General features: G+C 35.0%; 1 protein-coding gene across 2 annotated transcripts in view; it reads right to left on the bottom strand.

Moving 5' to 3' along the window:
* rgl1 (ral guanine nucleotide dissociation stimulator-like 1) overlaps nt 1-23,494 on the bottom strand; it is a 47,973-nt gene that overhangs the window by 11,701 nt on the left and 12,778 nt on the right. Inside the window, exons 1-6 of one of the 2 annotated variants that reach the window (XM_056463801.1) lie at nt 13,847-14,027; nt 9,133-9,243; nt 6,069-6,277; nt 2,941-3,015; nt 2,489-2,682; nt 91-215 (exon numbers count right to left, since the gene is read on the bottom strand). In XM_056463801.1, the coding sequence (XP_056319776.1) occupies nt 91-215; nt 2,489-2,682; nt 2,941-3,015; nt 6,069-6,277; nt 9,133-9,243; nt 13,847-13,891 (759 nt within the window). In that variant the 5' untranslated portion in view covers nt 13,892-14,027. Of the gene's footprint in view, nt 1-90; nt 216-2,488; nt 2,683-2,940; nt 3,016-6,068; nt 6,278-9,132; nt 9,244-13,846; nt 14,028-23,494 lie in introns of those variants that run through there. The other variant, XM_056463800.1, reaches the window with a different exon arrangement.

The following is a 23,494-nucleotide window of genomic DNA, read 5'->3' as shown; positions in this document are numbered from 1 at the left end:
TATATTTGGAACAATTAAAATCACCATGACTCAAATAGTTAGTGGATAAACAGCCTAAACAACAGATTTAATACATTTTTTCTCTCTCACCGCATCCATATACGTCAGCTGCTCTGCTACGAGGTCAACCTCGAAGGAGAAGAAGTCCTCCTGCAAGTCGATCTCCACTTCCTCATCCTCCCCAAGGCAGAAGGGGTTGATGTACTGAAAGCCTCCTGGAACAAATGGACAGCAGGTGTTTTTGTATGCACAGGAAGACAAACGTGAATGGACAAAGAGGGTTGATGCTAGAAAGGATACAGCTGTGGCCGGAAGTTAAAGAGAATGAATGAATGGATAGATTTTATAAATGTCTACCCACTAGTGGTGTAACTAATCACAAATTTCACGGTTTGGATCACACAGCAGTTTTCGAGTCACGGATCGGACCATATTTCAGAGCAGCAAAAAAGGCGAGGAGACAATGTCATTTGGTTTTAACAAACATAACTTACAACCTCCAATTTTAATAAAAATTAAAAATAAGTTCTAAATAACAATCTCCCTGCGTACTAAAGATTCATATTAAAGCAAAAATGGGAATCAGACTTGGAGTGTTCTTACACTGATAGTGATTGGTGTACTCTATTAGAAGCATCACAAACTGTATTGGTATACACTAAACACAGACAAATTTTATTTAATAATTTGCATAGAACATATTACACCCCCTATAGACTAAAACATAGTTCCAAGACCTCGCCATGTCTCAAATGTGTAAAATATCTACTGGGACACTTCTTTATATGCTCTGGAACTGTCCAGTTTTGGAGACATTCTGGAAGTTTGTCATTACAACATCTACTGAATTTCAAATAATCAAACTGATCCAGATCTTAAAAGTTGGATATTAGGTGATATCAGTTCACTTCAATCGACCTACCACAAAAGAGATTTTATTTTGCTAGCAAGCACTGCAGCTAAAAATGTATACTTGAAAATGGAAATCTAAGATAATCTAAGACTATATTTGGGGCCCTTTTCTTGACACGTTACCTCTGTTAAATGTTAATAATTGATTATTTCATATAATTGTTAGCTTTGCTAACCTTTTTTGTTGTTACTTTAATTTTATGTTATTGTTTTAATTCAATGTTTTATCATATTTTTTAATGTAATTTATTTATGCATCATTTCTTGACATTATAGTTTTTATTTATTATTACCATCCACCATTGCAACTACCTTTGTGTAACATCAAAGTGAGAAATGTTTTGACAAAATTTGTGACAATTATTCCATGTACGGATGGGCTAGGTGGGGGTTTTGGGTTGTATTTGTATTCTTTTAATTATTATTGCTATTATTATTTTTCTAATTGTTAAAAAAAATGTCCTGATACTCTTTGTATTCTCAAATTCTACATAATGTTATGTATATTTTCAATAAACATAAAGAAATAAGCAGAATAAAAAAAGTAAAATATTCAATACTGTGAAAAATGATTTTGCTACTGTTGCTGATAATGCCAGATGTATAATTCTAACATCATAATCTTTTACATCACATTTATTTTTTTATTCTCATTTTCAATTATTGATTCAATAATTTACTCATAAAACGTCATGTTTCATTAGTAGATGTATAACTTTTGAAGAACTATTCAGTGACATATTTTTAAACGATGATTTTAGTCTTTACCATGAACATCAGTGTTTAAATCTGAACTATAAACTGTTATCCCAGTACTTCAGTGTTATTGACTGTTTGTAACGTTGTAACTAACTGAAAAATGTAAAAACTGAATCTCTCTCAATGAAATGGAGATCTGAATGCAACGCTTCGAAGTATTATTAAACATTTGCAAATCTTAACATCATTTACAGTATAATTTATGTTGCATGGGTGTTTGAATTGAGATCCAGATCTTTTAATGTTTGATTGTGCACCTATACACTGAACGCATTAATGCAAGCTAAACAAGACAGATAACACCTTTAATTAATAACTGAAGAAGGCCTTTAGGTGGCACCACAATTTTTGTCATCATTATATTTTACAGCAAAGTCAAAATGCTTTCACACATGCGATTTGAATGATGTGGGAGGCGATCTCTCTGCAATATTTACAAATTTAGGATTGATTTACAAGTTAAAAAAGTCATTAATCTGCAGGTCACGTGCGTTATGAATCGTGGGTTGTTTCAACCATGACCCGTTACAACCCCAACCATAAACCCAACCATCCAACTAATGTAAAAACAGTAATTATACAGAGTATTATTCATATTATTTAATAAATTAGCCATTAAATTGTATTTTATTAATGCCTACCCAAATCCCAATCCTAAACCTGCCCCTCTCAGCAATGTAAAAATACTCATTATTGTTGTACAGTGCTATATTGATGAGAGTATCCACAGCTGTATCCCGTCTAAACTTCATCGACAAAGAGGTAAGAAGTTAGACAGGATGGCTAAAATAGTTAACAGTAAGCGGATATGACTTGCCTTCGGTCTCGTTCTCTAGACTGGCCTGGACACGCAATTGTTCTAGCAGACTCTGAGCGCGGCGCATTGGCTCTGAGCCTGGCATGGCCTTCTGCAGGAAACCCAGCACACGATGCAAGCTCGGATATGACGGAGGTTCCTGGAAGTCCTCTGGACACTGATCCAGCCAGGCTCTCAGAATAGAGGCCAAAGCTCTGAAAAAATAACACAGATATTTGCATAAATCAGAGAAAACCAACAACTCAACTCAACTGTGATTCATGCAGCAATCAAACACCACGTCGTTCATCAGTGCCTTTTTATTTCTAATTGCTTCCACACTCACACATAGTAAATCAGAGCTTGACCTCTATTTTTAATCCTCCATGGAAATGAAACAACAAACACAAGAGCTGCTCGGAAGTCAGTGCAGATAAAGCAGCACAAATAACCATGGCTGAGGCTGAACTTACTTTCTGACAGCTTTTCTGCTTTCTCCGGTCTGACACTGGCTACGCTCCCCTTCACAATCCTCAAAACTGCCATACCTGCGAAAGTAGAGAGAAAGCAGGTGGTAAAAATAAAAGGCAGTCACCGCAAAAAAAGCTGTAAAACAATTGCAGAATTTCTATCACAATTTTATTACCTAATCTACTTTAAAAAAAAATTGTATTCTTGTTTTGACATTTAAAATGTAGAAAACAATCAGCATACCACTATAAGAATAAAAAAGTACATGTAATAAACAAAATATAGGAAATTATGAAACAAAATTCGAAAAATAGCTTGTTAGACTGAAGCGTACACTGTAAAACAAAATCCAGATTTTCACAACACGTTATTTTCACAGTAAATTACATTGGTATCGCTTTACAGAATTTAACTGTAAAAATTCACAGTAATGTGTTGTATTCAGAATTTTATTGTGAAATTAATCAAATTAGCATGATTAAAGCAAATAACTGTAAAAAGGGTTATATCTTTTCCATGTTAGTTACGGGAATTCAAACTCTTTTTATTTCGTTCAACATGGATAATAATACAAATGAACTTTAATGCTAGTGTTGGCACTTTACTGATATTTAGAAATAACAAAATGTGATTGCAGCCCCAAAAACGATTTGGTTACATCTTCAAAAATAACTTGAAAGAAAAATCATCCTGTACTGAAACAACATGAAAGTCATGGTAAATTAAAATTTTTGGGTGCACTGCACCTTAGTGGTTAACATGGAAATATGAAATATTTTAATGAACTTACCTTTGTACTTAGCCAAAACATAATAAACTGGAATAAAAGTAATTGATTCATAAAACCAAACAATGTTAAACACCCTAAATGATTTCAAAGTCTGTGTAATGTGTCAGAATAACTAGCTGAGGAAAGCCTGCTTCACAGTAAAATATAGTTAATTCTCTAAGATAATATTGTGAAATCACGGTAATGGACGTTACTATCTACTGTGACACTATATGGCTGTAATTTCCCTGTAATTTAATGTAACAAAATCACCATAGGCAGCACGGTGGCGCAGAGGGTAGCGCTCTCGCCTCACAACAAGAAGGTCTGAAAAGACTAAGCCGAAAAGAAAATGAATGAGGAAAATAAAAAAAAAATAAAAAGGAAATTACTGTTAACTACCTCACAGTAATTTGTTGTGAATTTACATACAGTATTTTACTGTAAAAGAATTTAAGGTCAACTTTTTTTACAGTGTAAATGACAGAAATATGTTTTTCAGAGATGGGTTGCAGCTGGAAGGGCATCTGCTGCGTAAAACATGTGCTTGATAAGTTGGCGGTTCATTCTGCTGTGGCGACCCCGGATTAATAAAGGGACCAAGCCGAAAAGAAAAATGAATGAATGACAGAAATATGCTAAACAAATATATAAAAATAATGTACTCCAAACTGTGTAATGAACTATATGAATATTAAAGGTTAGGTGAAGGTAATATTAACCATACAAAAAAATTAAATGTAATATACCGTTTTAGTTTAGTAAATATTTTTGTAATGGCCAAAACAATCATAATTGATATATATATAAAAAAATATATATCATATATATATATATATATATATATATATATATATATATATATATATATATATATATATATATATATATATATATATATATATATATATATATATATATATATATATATATATATATATATATATATATATATATTTTTTTTTTAATTATTTATTTATTTTTTTTAAGATTTATTTTTGGCCATTTTGCCTTTATTAGATAGGACAGTATTTAGGACAGGAAGCGAAGTTGGAGAGAGGGAGGGGGGTAGGGTAGGGAAATGTCCTCGAGCTGGGATTCGAACTCGTGACACCCTGACGTGCTACTGCACCATATGTCGACGCGCTAACCTCTAGGCTATTGTGCCGACATAATTGATATTTTTATGAGGAAAACCCCCAAAACAAACAATACATGACATAAAATACCAGGTATGAAGATAAAAGCATTTAAATTGCAAGTTGTAATGCATAGATTCAGGCTTTTAAAATATCAAGGAATTAAAGAATAGATTTTTTTTATTATTGGGAAATAAAAAATAAAAAAAGATATAGAATATAATAAAACAAAAAACTACTCAATCCAAATGCATTATATTGACCAGAAACTAATGAATAGACATAAGGTTCCCACATTTTAGACAAATAAAATAATAAAACCACAATGATTTTTCCATTACAAAATATAAAACATCAGCAAATAAAATAAGTCTAAATTACAAGGTATAGTGCATAGATTCCATTTCCCACATTTTCATATGAATGAATTCCTTTACACTTGTAAATAAATCACTATTTCACTTTTTTAGTCACTTGTTATGACTAGATAAGGATTTTTTTTTAAGTAATTTGCAGCAGACACCAACATACAGAAAAAATATATACTGACAATAGAAATTTCCATGACCTTTAAATCATTACTAGGCCTGGAAATGAAACTTTTAAAATTCCCTAACATTAAGTCCTGTAGATCTGATGTTTTTTATCAACTGTTTACATTCACACATCGTGTTTACATTAATATCTAACCAAGATGAATACATCCATTTCTTCAGCTGCATCAGCACAAGATGTGAAAACTCTTCCCATGCAAACACACAATAACAAATCCTGGGTGAACTGGCTTAAAGACTCAACGTTGAAACAGAAGCAGTGGTTTGAGATAATTGAAGAAATTCAGATAATGGAAAAACTGACATTTACGTTGATGATGAAAACAGATATTTTTCTTTTAAATTAGTGTTCTCTATTGTAAAAAAAATAAACTAAACAAAAATAAAAGTTATAAAAAAAAAATCATGGGTGCCACTCAAATCGTCTTGGGACAACATGAAGGAATTAAAGCTTATTAGTTTTTACACATTTAAGTGGATTGAACATAAAACAATTAAGCTGTCCCTAAAAAACCTCAACATTTGTGTTCTTTCATCTCATTTTAAATAAGTAATTTGATCAAAGAGCATTTCATTCATTTTTTGAGTGCACGACCATTCAACACTATGCTTTCTCTTGACATCTACAATGTGTTTCGTCACATAAACATGCTCATAAGTGTACACACCTGTCCAGCAGCAGCTCCAGGACGCTCTGTGTTGAGGCAAAGGCCCTGTACGTGGAGAGGAAGATGCTGGTGTAGGTTAGGTCATTGTCACCGAACGCTGTGAGGAGCGTTTCTACCAGGCGTTCAAGTGTCCCTGCTCGAATGCTTCTGATTTTACACGTCTCCAACTGACTGACCGTGTGACCTGGGGGCAAACGGTCACCTTCCGCCTGAAAGTGCAAAGGAGAGGGAGAGGAAAATACTTAATTCTTCTTAAGCAGACATCGGAGTATTGTGCACAGAGAGATGCAAAAATAAACAGGGCAAGTAAAGGAACGAGACCTTGGTACTGCAAGCACGCTACAACAGGAAACTCTACAATCTGCTTTTAATCAAAGCAAACCTCCTCCTCCCTTCTCCAGACACGCTGGAAAGACGGCAGACTTTTTTTTTTTTTTAACAAATGCTTCATTAGTTGAAATAAATATAACGGTTGTTCAGTTCATGTACAAATAAAAAAGGTGATTTAGAAGTAGGGTTTCAGTGGACAGACTAAAATACTAAATCTTTCAGACTAAGGAATAAAGCGATTGAGTTGCAGTTGCCAAAACTAGGTCAAACATTAAGCGCCTCTCTAAAACTCCACTCGAACTGATGTTGAATACACAAAACACGTGCTTTCTTTAATTACAACGTCAATCTGACTTTTAATTTTTACAGCACAATTACTCGCTTATAAATTCACATTATCATGAATGTCACATTTATAAAACTAAGATTAACTGTGTAAAAACAGCTGTGATACAGCAAAACGAAGCTCTATGGAAATCACAGCAGCTCACGAAAGCTTTGTTTTCTGATGTTGATTTAGAAGGGTGTTGACAATATGGAAAATGTTATTCAAGGTTAAAGCAGCAGATTATACCACACATTCACTCCTGTAATTCAGAAAGGAGCCATAACAGCATGGCTTCATGTAATAACGTTGCATAAACCTTGAAATGCATAGAGCAAAATGTTTGCAACAGGAAGCACAAAAAAGCAAACAGGGAAGCAAGACCGAATAACTGTTTTTGTATACATAATTAACAGCCAATGGGGTTCAGAACAATATACAGTTGTCAGCATTTAAAATGGATCAAAACCTTTTATCAAAGTTTTCCTAAAGCTATTGAATTTGTGCTTGAAAAATTTTGATCTACTTCACATGTTGACTAATGTAATTAATCTCATTTTTTATTGATTCCAAACTCTCTCACCCACATAAGTTAGACCTCTTCTAAAAAAAATAAAAATAAAAAAAATCACCATGCCTTTTCTGTTAAAAAACAAAAACAACAACAAAAAATTTTTTATTAAATCTGAACAAGATGTTTCTGATATTTTTTGCAGAAATTTGGAGGTTAAAAAAACATGCCAGGATGAATGTTTACATTAGGTACCAATCGATACTGAAGTTAAAAAAAACGTAAATTTCCCGCTAACATTTGAGCGATACTGAGGACGTTCTTAAACAGTATTGATCTGCCATTGTGTTCATGTGCTCAACAGAAATGACTGTGATTGGCCGTGAAGGTCATCAGTTCACCAAACTGGCTGCTGTTTATTGAGTGTGAACACATATACAGCGATTAAAATTTTAATTAAATTTTAATCTATAACAGTAATGCATAGATCTGGGGTTCCCACATTTTCAGACAAATAAATTTTAATGTATTCCATTACAATAAATAAAATTAAACTTCAAATCAAATAAAAATTCAAACGGAAAACTGTAATGCATAGAACCTCTGCTTCCATATTTTTAGACAAATAAATCACAGTGATTTTTCCATGACAAATATAAATGAATTCCTACAAAAAAAAAAGAAATAAATAAAAAATATTATTTATTTATTTATTATTTATATTATAATATTAAAAGAATATTATTAAAAGTGCAGTATGTAAGTTTGACATCCAAGTGGTTAAACTAGGTATTGCATTCCGGGATCAAAACAAACACAAGCGCAGGTTGCCAGATTGACGACATCAACAGTGAGACTATCGAGCCTCAAGGCTGATTTAAACATTGTTCTATATAAAAGCAATGGCACGTGATAGAAGAAAAATATTCCATATTAAAAGGAGTTTTTGTTCTAACCAGCACATTGAATTGATATATTAAAAAACGGCCTCAATTTCTCACAGGTGAACAAAAGGATAAACTGATCACCTCAGGTACACCTCATGTTAAATGCTAACAACGCTAATAGTTTGAATGACATTTTACATGACATTTATTGCCATATCACTGATAGCAGCAGCAGATAGTTTACCTCAGATCTTAAAAATAAAAACTGTTAGAAATTGAACTTTAGAACTGAGAAATAATTCATTTTGGAGTCTGCTATTGTCCACCAGAGGTAGCATTTCGGTCACGGACACATGCTTTGAGAGTCTTCCTGACAGAATAAATGGTATATGTGGTTTTCCAACAAGGCAATCTGGGGTGCTGAATTATAATTGCATAAGCTGGCATTGGGCAGATTTAAAAACCATAAACAAGACAGCGTTCTGGCATGGAAAATACAATTTTAAAGCAGAATATCTGACTTGCATTGTTTTTCAGATAAACAAGAATGTTCACTTGGCATGTTTCTTAAATATCTGCAAACATATTATGGTATTTTTATGCTTTAGAAGACTCAAAAACTTACATACAGAACCTTTACAGCTGAAAAAACAAATATAAAACCACTGCAAACTATTAAAAAGCTACAATTGTTTCTCAATAATACAAAAACAACACCAGACAGAATATCCATTTTCATAGTCTAAACATGCTCTTCCTTTTACCTAACAAACACCATTATATAAACTTTCACATGTTTTTAAGCAATGTTCTAGCCCTAGAGTCCATGAAAACTAATGACCAGAACACCATAAGAACCCCACGACTAAAATACATCCGCAAACCATAAAACGGCTTTTATAAGGTCACCCGTAATGTGCCCTACACTGTCTGGCCAACCCAGCATGGGCAGGCGAAGTGCTTCTTTAAATAAGAGAGGAAGTCATATGAGATGAAAGGCTCTGCTCTCACCCCCAGCCATCTTGCTCCTTTGTTAGCGGCCTGCTGAATTTGGACCCTCTTCAATGTCACGTTGTATATGGCTCCTTCCTCGACCTCCTCTCCCCAGTCCTGCACTGAGCTCTGGAAGAAAGAGAGAAAAAACAATACATGTTATGCCTTTAGAAACGTCATGGCGTAAAACTCATGTATCTCAGTTTGGGATGAACTCTGGATTTGGTCACACTTTATTTTGATGGTGAGTTTGTCAAATTTAAGTTACATTGCATCTACATGCCAACTAATTCTCATTAGATAAGTAGACTGTTAGGTTACGGTTAGTGTAAGCTGACATGTACTTGCTAAGTTTCTTATAGGTAGTTAAAATGTTTGTTGAAGGAGCAGTATCAACAGATATTAAGCAGACAGTCTACTAATTCTCAACTGGACCATCAAAATGAATATTACCCTAGGTTTTAATTTTTGTATCAAAAAGACTGACAAACTTGATGAGGAAAAGCAGCGGAGAGAAAATGATAACTCATTTGGAGGGGAAAAAAAGCACAGAGAAGAAATTAGATCAGAGCTGGCCTGGGATTTCAAAAAAAATTCAGCCTAAGAGCTTTTACAGATTCTTAACAGTCAAACAGTTCTCCGTCCAGCCTTGGATCTCAAGAACCAAACCTAGGTAAGTCTATAAACACACAGACATGCACGCAAACATATGTGCTTTCTGTCAGACACAAAAACACACAGAGATACAAACAGTGTAATGACCAGCATTATGGCTTGGCATTGAGTCTGACAGAGAAAATATTGATCCAATCTGCCCTCTTCCATAAATGACAACAAAACAGAGCCATGGCACTTTGATTTCAACAATGCGGAAAATATGAAGGGATTTGCGGAATTCAGTGGACTGTCACAGATTTTTTGGAATTTTTACGTGCAACGTTGACAGGAAAATGGTATGCAAAAACAAAACATTGCTTATACAGAATATATTGATGCATCTATATAATCTAGAAGCGTAGAAATATACAATTCATTTGAACTTCAGCAAAGTCACTAGACCCCTAGAAAATACATGTTTACTTTACAATAGAACAAGAAAAAAAAATGACCAGGCATGCTTCTTACTACCTTACCATCTCATTGACCACACAGTTTGAGTATTCTTGGACAAGACTATTTAGGTCAGGGATTTTTCCATCACTTGTAGATTGGATAAAAGCACATCTGAACACGATATTTCTGATATTTTTTACAGAAATTTGGAGGTTAAAAAACATGCCAGGATGAATGTTTACATTAGGTACCAATCGATACTTTAAGTTTTAAAAGCATCCATTTCCCGCTAACATTTGAGCGATACTGAGGACGTTCTTAAACAGTACTGATCTGCCATTGTGTTCTTGTGCTCAACAGAAATGACTGTGATTGGCCGTGAAGGTCATCACTTCACCAAACTGGCTGCTGTTTATTGAGTGTAAACACATATACAGCGACACTGGAGTGTTTCAAAGTCACGTCACATTGATCAGCTGGTTTGTCTTTAAGTTGACATATGAGCGATCCGTTGATTAATCACGGCTTTAAAATGCTCCAGTGTCCTTGTAGCTGTGGTTATATTCAGTAAACAGCGGTGAGTTTGGTGAACTGATGACCTTCACAGCCAATCACAGTCTTACTGTTGAGCATGTGAACACAACAGCAAATCGGCACTGCTTAGGAACATGCTCAGTAGCACTTAAATGTTAGCGGGGAATGGACGTTTTTAAAACTTCAGTATCGATTGGTACTGAATTCCAGTATTGTGCAACCTTAATATAAAGTTGAATTAATAAATTAGAAATATACACCATATATAAATATAAAAATATATACATAATTATGTATTGTATCATGTCTCTTGATTGTGTGGTTGTTTAATAATAAGTAAACAAAAAGAAAAATTTAAAGCTGAAAGGTAACAAGTGAAAACTCCAAATGGAACTAGAGCTGGGTGATATATCCAAATGAAGTCAAAATGAATTCAAAAATACAATTTAGTAAAAGCTGTGAATGTCAAGGAGGCACGGTTCTGTAATCAATAGTAAATCTCCTGTGAAGGCCAGAGGGCGCTCTTGAGCAGAAACAAAAATGTCTAAAAACAAAACAAATCCAAATAGTGTTTGGTAAATAAACAGAACATTTAACTTCTTTCATCAAATTATTCAGCGTGACTAATCATTAATCTAGTTCAGCGACTAAGGAATCATTTCACAGAAGGATTTATTTCAAACACTCAACTGAAGTTATGAAGTCAGTTTGGAATAAAAATTATTACATGTTATTTTTCACATGCTTTAGATATAGCAGCGGCAGCACATAGGTTCACTGAAAAGTAACCTAACATCGCAGTCATTATCATGTTTACTTTCATTATCGGGAAATAAAATCAATCCTTAAACACAAGTCTGTGTAGTTAATCCTGCTTCACCTGGAGTTCTGGAGAGTGAAGATTGAAAAAAAATTGCATTCGAATAATCAGCCAGCCCTAAATGGAACAAAAACGTGAACTCAAAACATATTTTATGCCATTTGAAAAATATATTTAAACTTAAGAAGCATGGACTGCATATGCAAGAGGCTGTGGGAAAGCTTTAAATGAACACAGATGTTTAGATATTTTATAAACTGTTGACTTCATGCACACAAAAAATGCGACTAAAGGATTTTGTGAAATATTGCCATTTCACTGAAGATTTCACCAGACTTTTTTTCCCAAAAGTACAAAAAAACCAAACCAAAGGCAACCAAAGTTATGCGATATACAGTTGGAGTCAGAATTATTAGCCCCCCTTTGAATTTTTTTTCTTTTTCATATATTTTCCAAATTATGTTTAAGTGAGCACGGAAATTTTCACAGTATGTCTGATAATATTTTTCTTCTGGAGAAAGTCAGATTTTTTTTTTCAGCTAGTATAAAAGCAGTTTTAATTTTTTTACAAACCATTTTGAGGTGAAATTCTTACAAAATTATTATTAAAATTTTTAATTATTAGCCTCTTCAAGCTATAATTTTTTTTCGATAGTCTACAGAACAAACCATCGTTATACAATAACTTGCCTAATTACCCTAACCTGCCTAGTTAGACTAATTAACCTAGTTAAGCCTATAAATGTCACTTAAAGCTGTATATTTAAGCTGTATATTATAAGTGTCTTGAAAAACATCTAGTAAAAATATTATTTACTGTCATCATGGCAAAGATAAAATAAATCAGTTATTAGAAATGAGTATTAAAACTATTATGTTTAGAAATGTGTTGAAAAAAATCTGCTCTCCTTTAAACAGAAATTGTGGAAAAAAATAAACAGCGGGGCTAATAGACTTTTCATTTTGCCACCTCCCATTTTAATGTTTAGCTAAATAGTCATATTACTTTATCAACCTTGACATTAAAAACATCTCCCTACTGAGTCTTTCCACTGATGCTTCACATTCAGACTATGTGTGCAGTTTTACGCGCCTGAAAGAGTAACTGTCCCTGGAATGAAGAGGATCAGTCTGTCTGTATTTCCCGGGCCGTTTCCTGTACAGTGCGTTCAGATAAATACTCAGCTGGATGAGTCATCCAGTCTGCACTCAAAAACAATGGTAGGAGGTCTGCGTACCCCCTGCCCGGACCACAGTCTATGCACTGTGCTGCCCCTTTGTACTGCAAGAAATGTTTTCCAAAGCGGCTTTTAAAGCCTGCTCAGCGGCACAGGCAGTTATTGGAGAGGGTGGGGCTACACACGAGGAAACTAAATAGTTTTATTCTCTGAAATAAAGTTATGGTCTATTATGCAGCCACATGGGATGGATTGGATTAGATTGGAACTCTTTGAAAACAGGTTTATTAGTTATTTTGCCAGGTTAATTTATTCAGTTTAATTGTATTGTATAACAAACAGGATTTACTGACTTATATTTTATTTATGCTCATTATTTTACTTAATTTTATTAGTATGCATTTAATTTTAGAGCTGGTCAAAATATTATTTCTAGTAGCAGTAGTATTAAAGATTAAAGCCAATTCAACTCCTAATACAAACTCATAGGACAACCACAAATTATAAAGATGCTTTATCAATTAAAGCTATGCAACTTTACACAATCAGATAACTGAAAACACACATATTAAACGCTCTATAGGCTAGTTAATTTTTTAAAAAGATTGAAATGCTAATATAAAACCACAAAACAAATGTGGGAAATTCGAGGATTCTGTTTAGGTCCCTAAAATCCTGTAAACAAACAATGAAAGGATGCTGACCATCTTATCATCCAAACAGAGACGCCTTTACCCCCCTACTGCCTGCATACAAACATAACACAACCCCAAAGTCCATGAGAATCGATCCCTCACCGATAACAACAATAACAAGTGGGTTTAAGCCCATCTGTCCGCTTTGTTTTCGTCAGCCAAGCCTGGAGGCTGTTCATCACAAAAGTATTTCTAGAGTGTGAAACTAACGGGAACCCCCGCCTACGTGGAGACTCTCAGATCCAAAGTCAGCGCGTGCATGATAAACAGACGAGTGCGACACATTACTTCAGTAAAACGCAATCTAAAAACATTATTTATATTCCCCACGACCCCCTCCCCGCCCAAACTCCTTCTTTATCCTCCACTTCTCCCCTCCCTCATCCGTCCATAAGCTCAAAGCCGCAAAATCAACAGTGTGCAGGGGGCACAAACGAACCGCAACTTCTTACCATTTTAGCTTTCCAGGCGAATTTCATGGTGAGGGCCTCTCTCATCGTCCGGTAGCGGCATCAGAACAGAGCCTAAGTCCAGAGAAAATGGGTGAAATGTTTTCAAGCATAGTCCGCAGAGCTCTCCTTCAAGCAGCGCAGTCGGTCACGGATGTCTGGAGTCTCAGCGGTTCCCCTCGCCTCCTCCCTCCGGCTCTGCAGTCAGTCCACCCCCGCTTACTGAAGCACACAGCTCCGCCCACTGCACTCTGTAGCCCTCCTCACGCTTTAACTCTACTGCATTTCTAGTTGGTTGTTATTTCATTATCATTAAATGGAAGTTTTAAAACAAAGTTTGAATGACATAATAAATTATTACAAAATCTTTTAAAATGCATGAGTAGCCACTTCAGAGATAGGCCTACTGTTGGTCAGCCCGAAATGAAATTCTGCAGTTAAGGGGGTAGTTCACCCCAAAATGAAAATGTACTCATTATTTACTCTCCCTCAAGTGGTTACAAACCATTATGAGTTTCTTTAATTTGTTGAACACAAAATAAATTATTTTGAAGAAAGCTGAAAACCTCGAACCACTGACTTCCATGGTATGAAAAACAAAGGCTTTGGTAGTCAATAGTTACAGGTTTACAGCTTTTTAAAAAAGATCTTCCTTTTTGTTCAACAGGGCCCCGTTTCAAAAAGGAGGTTAAGTGAAAACTCAGAGTATGTTAACCCTGAGATGAGTTTTCCATTTCAAAATGGCAGGTTTGTCAAACTTGAGAAAGCAGGGTAAGTCAAGTAAGTTTAGAGGTAACTTCTACTTTTTCTAAACTCAATTTTAGAAATTGTATCCTAAACTGATCAACGTGTGTAAAAGTGGGAACCCTAAATTAAATATTTCCACTGAACAGTAAAATAAGGTTATGCATTCTTGTTTTGTCAAATTTATTGTAGAAACTATCCAGTAGCCTTTTTTCTGTAATTTAATACAATTACCTCTGAAATAACTTCAAAATATTGGCCAATTTCCCACTTTTTTAAGTGAAAAGTCTATAAACGTCACACATTACAATACTTATTTCTTATTATACTTAAATACTTATTATACTTTAAATATTTTAAATGTAAATGTATGCATTAACTTGAGCAGCTTGTTTCCCACTATAATTGTCTCTTTTTCATTGATGCAGCCGCGTTGCTTATTTTGAAAAATATATGGTCATATTTGCTAAAACTTTGCATGGGCACATCAAGTTCAGCTGGAGAAAGAAATGCTGAACTCTTTTTTTCAGATGTTGCCATAGTGACTCATAATATCTGCGTTCCGTTGATAATGCATTTTTATAGTCGCAGTGTGCATGCTTAACTCTGAATTAGTCTACTCAGACTTGATTAACCTAACTCAGATCAACTGTATTGAAACCGAAAACTCTGAGTTTTTAATCTCTCTAAGTCTCTAAGTCAAATCAGAGTTCAAGTTTAAACTTGCAGTTGGTTGAACCTCCTTACTGAAACAGGCCCCAGAAGAAATGGGAAATGTTAGCTATTGATGACAGAATTTTTAGTTTTGGGTGAACTATATTACCTTTTTTTCTTCTTCTTTTGAACAAACACAAAAAAGATATTTTGCAGAATGTTTCTTCAAAATGTCTGCCGTATTCAACAACAAAAAATAAATTATTAAGATTCTGAACTTTCACAACTTGTGGGTGAGTAAATAGAACGTTTTGGGTGAACTGTCCCTTTGAATTACTCCTAGCTCATCCAAGATCTAGATGACCTTCAATTTCTTCAGTAAAACATTAAAGTTTTTTATTTATTTTTTTGCTGAAACTGGTGATTCATAAAATGCTGTGTTCATATTCTGGTTTCATCAAGAATACAGTCAAGAACTGATGTAGAGTCGAAAACTGGCAGGAACACTATACATTTTAATCACAACCTGAAATCCTATATAAATTCTAATTCTTAAAGACAAAGCACCTGAATTCAAAACCTCAAATTTTCTGACTTCACTTGACGGCAGCAGAAGCCTAAATCCTCAATCTACTTTTTATTTCCTCACTTTTTAAAATATCTAATTCACATAACAACACCAAGGCTTTAAATTGCTCCAGATGGAAGGATTCTAATGGAACTAGCGACTGAATTCAGACACAATATGAGGAAGGCTGACTCTATAGTTGATTGTCCGATGAAGGGATTTTCCATTATGCTCCTTCGCAGGACGTCTGGCTTTTCATTTGTTTGAACCAAGGAACTCATCGGAGACAAGGTTGAAATTAGCAGGTGACATGTGGCCCTTCACTCTCTCAAGACATCTCCAGCTACACGCAAGCTTCCCAAAGTGCATTTGAGACGCCACAGAGAATCAGTGTGTTCATTCATGCAGTCACACTGGGAAGCACAAAAGAAAGCCGTTCAATGTTCTCTGCCCTTCACATCCATCTTAACAAGACCAGTGGTGAGATCATAAACCTCAAGGGCTAGTTTTATGAAGACAAATTCAAAGAGCACTTCCTCAAACTAAATACCTTTTACAGCCAATGTTGCTCAATCACAAACATTTCAACTTTATATTAGACTTGACTATTATTTTGTAATTTAGGTGTTCAGCAGAGAAAATTTGACTAAAAGATTGTAGTGGTGTTATGATCAGGGGTTTGATTTTGTACATTTACTAAATAAAGCCTATGACAGAGAAGCGTAGCACCTTTGATTAGGTAACATTAGGTGAATCATTGACTAAAATGTATTAACAATGAGCTATTCATTTGCTACAATATTTCTTCATCCTAACATCTAACTGTTTATAGTTAGTCAAAGTTAGCTTTCGCGCTTATTTTAGAATGTTAAGATGATATAATGCTTTAGAAGTATACGTTTTGCTAGCTGGTTCACTGTAACTAAATGTAGCTGACTAATATTAGCAAACTGAACCTAATTGTAATGTGTTTAGCACTCACTATTGTGCTTTTGAATGGGGGTTTGACCATGAGGAGACTTTCCCTGGGAGACTTTCCAAACCCAATTAGAGCACTGTATGCTCCTCTAAATTGATTAACAAGTAGCCTCAGCTAGTGGAACTAGTAAAACATTAACAGAAATTTACTAGACTCATATATTTTGGTAAATATTTAGATTCATCAGTTTGCCATGTAGCTTTGTCCTTAAATTAGATCATTTTTGTTCAGTTTTATTTACATAAAATTTAGATAAAATTAAATCAAATGTATTTCTTGCAAAACTAATATATTCGGTGTTGAATTATGTTATTACTGAAAGAAATACATCATTAAAATATAAACTGAGTGTTTCCATGATATAAAGTGATGATTTGTTTTCTTATATTATACCAATAGATTCAAACGAATTGCTTTTATGGTGCCTTTATGGCTATTTTCAGTCTTAGACTTTCGATTTGAGGGGTAAAATCCATTGAAAACCTCTTGAAGTTCTCATGCGTTTTTGAATAAAATAAGATTTTGCTCCGGCCTGATCTCATGAGAAACGTAACTATTCTACACTTTATCAGGTTAGTTGCTAATTCATACAAATTTATTTTTAAAAGAAGGCATGGCACCAAACTCCAGCCTAAACCCAACCGTCATTGGGAGATAGGCAAATCTTGCTAAATTGTATGAAAGAGATTGTACAAATTCATATGAATTAGTGACTAAATAGCCGTGAGATAGCGTTGTTTGCTCTGGATGATAAACACTTTTGAGCTACCATTGGATCGTGCTGACGATGCAGTAAGTAGGTGTGGCTCTAAGGGCTCCACCCACATTTAGGGGTGGTTTAAATGTTAAAGGGTTGTTAAATGTTTAGTTCACTGAAGCCAGAATTCTGCAAGCAATAACAAATAATAGGGTATATGTGGAAGTATGCAGAAGTATGCGGAAGGACTTTTAATTTGTCAGTAACCTGAGGCAAGCACTTCCGGTGAACTGTATGTCATTACAAAATCGGCGAATTTGTTTAAAAGTCAGCGATTACCACTGGCTGAGGGTTATCTGATATGAAGTGGGTCTCAGATTGTACAAGAAGCACTGCGTTAAATTAAATTTTCTCTGCCATGTCTTTAAAATATGAACATTTATTTTACTCTAGTATATTTAGTGGAGCCTCTGCGCTAGCCTGCTAATCCTGCTAATCCTGCTAAATGGCTTTTCATCTCGTTTTACGCTTGAGCAACTAAATGAATGCCAAAGTCTATTTAAATGATTATATTTTAATTACATTACAACATCGATGCCGTATAAAATGGAAAAAGTCACGTTAACTGTTCACCAGAAGTTTATCAGTATGGGAAGAAACACTAGCTCTGCATATACCCTATTATTTTCTGGAAATTGTTGAAATTGTTGTTCTTTTGTATAAAATGCTATAACCTTGACATGACAGTTTTGCAGAGCTTGTGCAAACATATCAATATTGTTATTGGTCAAATGCTTTCTCAGAAATGTCATTAGCTATGTTTCCATCCAAAAATGCAAATGAACTTAATGCGCAAAACTGGAATATCACATAGAAGACGTACAAAAAAGGCAGCGTTTTTCATCCAACGAGTCAAAGAGAACAAAATGGTCACTTCCTGATAAACTGGCGCCAAATATCAACAGTAAAAACAGAATTTTCTGTGGTAGGAGAAGCTGCATGAATCTTTTCTTTATTTAAGAAATGACTAGCGCCTCAGAAGACAAACACAGACACGTAATGAACACGTGGTGGTGTTTGAAGCCATGAGACGTGGAGCACAGACGCTCTTGACAGTTCTGGAGGTCATTAATAATATAATAACACTAATACTGAAATGGTTGGGGCGTTTTAGAATGACCAAAACAACCTTTCAGATATTGTACCGTGTGCTCAATCTGCTGGTTTGTCCATTCACACACATTTTTTTCATCACATGATCTCTTATAACAAAATCACATGACTTTTGTTAATGCGCATACTGGAAATTGTTCGGTAAACATGTTTCAATCATAGTATATGCGCATCTTTTCTTATCGAATAAGAAATTTATCCTACTCAGTTATGCGCATAAATTTTTTATGTGCATTTTCAAAACTTATGCGCATCGTGGCATTTCCATAAACCATTTTTTAATGCACATATTCAAAATGCGCATAAAAATAGGTGGATGGAAATATAGCTATTGTCTCTTCATTGATTTTTTTTTTATTCAGAAAAAACTGTGCAAGACCTATTTACAATGTTCTCAGCAGCACAGATTTTTGATAACAGTATTTTTCGCTATGGGTATTTCCAACACAATCTCACGGCAATTCGTAACTTTTTGATTTAGTGGCTAATTCGTACAATTTAGTACGATTTGCTCATCCCCCAATGACGGTTGGGTTTAGGGGTGGGGTTAGGTGCTCGCCTCCTTTTTAAAATCGTACAATTTTGTATGACTGAACTCGTCTGATTTTGTACGAAATTAGCCACTAAACTGGCAAAACGTAAAATACTTACGTTTTCTCGTGAGATCAAGCTGGTATTTCATATTTGAACAAAAAAATGAAAAAAAAAACGTTTTTTTTGACTGTTTTCAAATTTCTTGGAGTAACAATCGCCACTTGTAGAGTCTGGTCCAACAGCAAATCATTTTCAATCTATAATTTCCATCGACATGGATCTTAGTCGAGGGCTTTAATCCCTGTGGTTAGTGTTTTAGACTGTGCTTAATATTCTGGAAACCTGGACCAAGATTGCATTAGCAAAACTGCACGCATGAAACGACAGGAAAACCTATCACAAGACTCCTTCAAGTTCAAACCACACTACATTACCATCAACGTCACGCAACATTAGCCCTCTACAGTCATAACAAATACACCAATTGAAGTGTATTTAAACAGGGACCCCCTCTCATGTACAGAGAAGTGGGTCCGGTCAGAGAGTTGGCCGGTCAGCGAGGCCAGCGGGGAAACCCTCAATCTCTGGGATCTGCTCCAGTTCCCAGGCTGGTCTGGCTGGGTGTCCTAGGCTTGGTTGTTCCTCGGGGGCTCTGGGAAGCGTGGAGGAGCAGTGGGAGAGGTCACGACCCTTTGGTCCTCCTCAAGGGACAGCTGTTTGCCCTCAAAAGGGAGTGATGTCATTGCAGTGCACAACAACAAGACCTGACAAATGGCAGGCGTTTGGGCTGGACCCGGCTGACGTGCACACATGCACACGTGCAAATACTCACATGCACATACACACACATGTTCACCTCTGATGTCATACACAGCTTAAGCCCTAGGGAATAGTTACAGTAAGCATCTGTATGCAATATAAGCACAGCTCCACACACTGTAAAAAATTCTAACTACAAAAAGTCATGACAACAAATGTTTTTATGTTACTTTTAACTTAATTAAGTTAATCAGGTTTCAACTACTTTTTTGTAGCTATACAAAGTTTAAAAGTCATGTGAAATTAAAATAATGTTTTTTAGATGTAGGTATCAGTATTGTTCATTTATAAGATATCTCTAAGCTAGTGCGATCCAAAACAGTGACAAAATTTGTTTATGATATATAACATTTTTATAAACATGTAAAGCTTGTAGTGACATTTCTGCCTAAATGAATCAATGACTTTATTCACATCACCTCATACTTCATTTTGTCAACAAATCATGACCAAACAAACGCTCTCTAATGTCTGACATGCCCTTCCCCCTTCAAGACGCTTCTCACTTCTTTTTCATTTGATGCACTTGAGCTCAACCACTGCACTGGCAGAGCTGTGATTAAACAAAACACTATTGGCTGTTTTTACTTAAATGGGAGGAGCTACACTGTGTCCCACCCTCTCTTCATGTTTTGGTTTAGATTACATTGAATAAAAATGCACATTTTAAAGCATTTCACGGGACCTTTAACAACATATTTTAGCCAGTTTGACTCTTTTAAAGTGGATATGACTAGAAAAGTTCATTTAATTCGACTAAAAAATGAAGACAGGGAGAATGTTTTTTACAGTGCAGCTTTGGCAGTAATGTCAGAGTAATCTAATTCTATTTCTGTCTGTGGGAGCTAAATGTGAAAGAGTAGGAGGTGGTTATATGAAAAAAATCTATACTGATTGATACTAATCTGCTTAAATTCAACCTTTTAACCCTCTGTTGCTTTTTATTTAAATGACAATGTGAAATTAGTTTGGTATTGTATCCAAACCAAAAGTAGGGGAGAGTGGAGACGAAAGTAATTTGGGACAAAAGTAACAAATCGATTTTCTTAGCGCCCTGACAACATTTGCTTTCCCGGCTATAACTGTAAATTCTGCATATAACCCATGACAGAGTTGCCAAATATCATGTAAATTCATCACTGTTTTTAAGTGCAGAATGTAAATTATTGTACTTTTTCCCTTATCAGTTCTCTTTTCATGTGCCAAAATAATTATCAATCTAAAGGTTATTTAGTTTTGCAATGTCTGAGCTTTTCAGTTTAAAAGTAAATCAGATATAAATGGCAAGAGTTCATATGGGGACGAAAGTAACACTGTTATTTATGGTCCACTGCTAATAGCCATACCTTATTTTTCACTACCACATTAGAGTTTGCAGTGTTTCAACTCGGATGTTTTATTAAATGAATGCATATTGCCAATAACAGTAATAAAAAAATGTTATTAATTATATTTGCTATTGTTGGGTTGCTTTTGATGGAACAAAAATTTTAAATGAAAAAGCTATTTATCATTTGTTTTGGCAAAAATAAAGGACAGAATATATGTTTATGTTTTTTGATGTATTTTTGGTAAATGAAACACAGTTATAGCCAAACATTCTTAAATCTGATGGACCTTTGAGTGCACATATTTACATTCTTGGTTTAGATCCATATTTAAAATACAAAAAACTAAATTTGTAAATGTTTACAGCCTTTTGTGCTCTTTGTAAAAAAGAAAATTCTCCCAAATAAACAAGGATGAGAAAAGCTTTTAGTTTTGAGCGAACTATCCCTCTAACTGACTTACAACAAGATGTGTAGTTTTGGGTGGGCAGTCATGGGGGATGAGCTCAGAAACCTGGCTTAAAGGGAATCACAGAAAGCATCCCAAGAGAGACGGAGGATATCAGTCCTGTCGACACCAACAGAGACATACAGAGTCCAAACCTCCCTAGAGAACAATCCCAGTCTCCAGTTAGTCTCTCCTCCAGCACACACAAACACACGTAAACACACACCCGTAAACACGCACTCGCACAGGGCCTGTGAAGCTATGGAACACACTGACATGAGTAACGAGACTGCTGTTATTGCACCACAGTGGGGGAAAAACACACACATTCCAGGAAATCTCCCACTTCCTGCCTGCAACCTCCCAAATCTGTGTGCAGCTCGTCACTGTACCTGACCGAAAAGAGTGTTATCATTTCTACAGCATCAGTGGTGCTTGCAAAAAGCTGGGGGATAAAAAAGAAGTGGGTCTAGTGCATGTATAGGGAGATTTATGATGTGATTTGGGACTGCTGTGCTGCACCAGCGTCAGCAGAGGAGTTATAAACTGAGCTGACGCAGACAGGGACAGAGCCGGAGCTAGAGGGCGCTGGGAAGAAAACCTTCAGCTGTGGTGTGTTTCTCTCTGTTATGACGTGCCAGGCAACATTAACTCTTCCTGGAGGCTGTCCGATAAAAAAAGCGTCAATCTGTGATTCATAATTCTTGTGAATTGCTGTGATTGCTGTAACTCAATGTCATATTTTTCAGTATGTTGTTTGATTCTGTTAAATGGCTTGTGGCAAAATCATTGATTGTGTTCGGAAAAGCAAACACTACTGTTTTGCTGCAGGAATTTAAATTTTTAATGTTCACAAAATCTGCGATTATATTAAAATTTTATTACTACTAAATTATTAAAAAAAATTTAAGTTATAATTAAATAAAAGTATAATATTTTAATATATGTATATATTTTTTCATATCAGTGTTTGCATAGCTGAATTATTAGCATAATTCAGCCTTCTATGGTACAGGAATCATTCTAATACGCTGATTTGGTACTTGATTTATTCATTTATTTTATTATTACCAGTGTTAAAGGAATAGTTCTCCCAAAAATGAAAATGTACTCACAATTTGCCACCTTCAAGCGGTTTAAAATCTTTATGAGTTTCTTTATTCTGTTGAACACTAAAGAAAGTCATTTGAAGAAGGCTAAAAACTTGTAATCATTGACTTTCCTTGTAGGAAAAACAAATATTATGGAAGTAAATGGTTACAGGTTTCCAGCTTTCTTCAAAATATATTTTTTTTGTGTTCAACAGAAAACAGGTTTGTAACAAGCAAAGTGTGAATAAATGATGACAGAATTAAAAATTTTGGGTGAACTATCCCTTTTGAAAATTAAATTGACGTTTTAAGGATTCTTGAATGTTCTAAAGCCGTGGTTCTCAACCACGTTCCTGGAGGACCACCAACACTGCATGTTTTGGATGTCTCCTTTGTCTGTCACACCGATTTCAGGTCTTTCAGTCTCTGAGCTGATGATCTGAATTAGGTGTGTTGATCAACGACAACCTGATTTTACCAAGTAGGATATGCTGAACAACATTCCTATCAGCCAATCAGAAGGCATAGGTTTACCGTTTATGTTAAGTTTCGGCTTACGGTTAGGTTTATGCACTTCTACATTATTGTTATCCAACTATTATTCCCCTCTATTTTG

Source organism: Danio aesculapii, chromosome 8 (genome assembly GCF_903798145.1).
Source record: "Danio aesculapii chromosome 8, fDanAes4.1, whole genome shotgun sequence".
In the NCBI taxonomy this organism is placed as follows: domain Eukaryota; kingdom Metazoa; phylum Chordata; class Actinopteri; order Cypriniformes; family Danionidae; genus Danio; species Danio aesculapii.
This window is presented reverse-complemented; position numbering and strand designations above follow the sequence as displayed.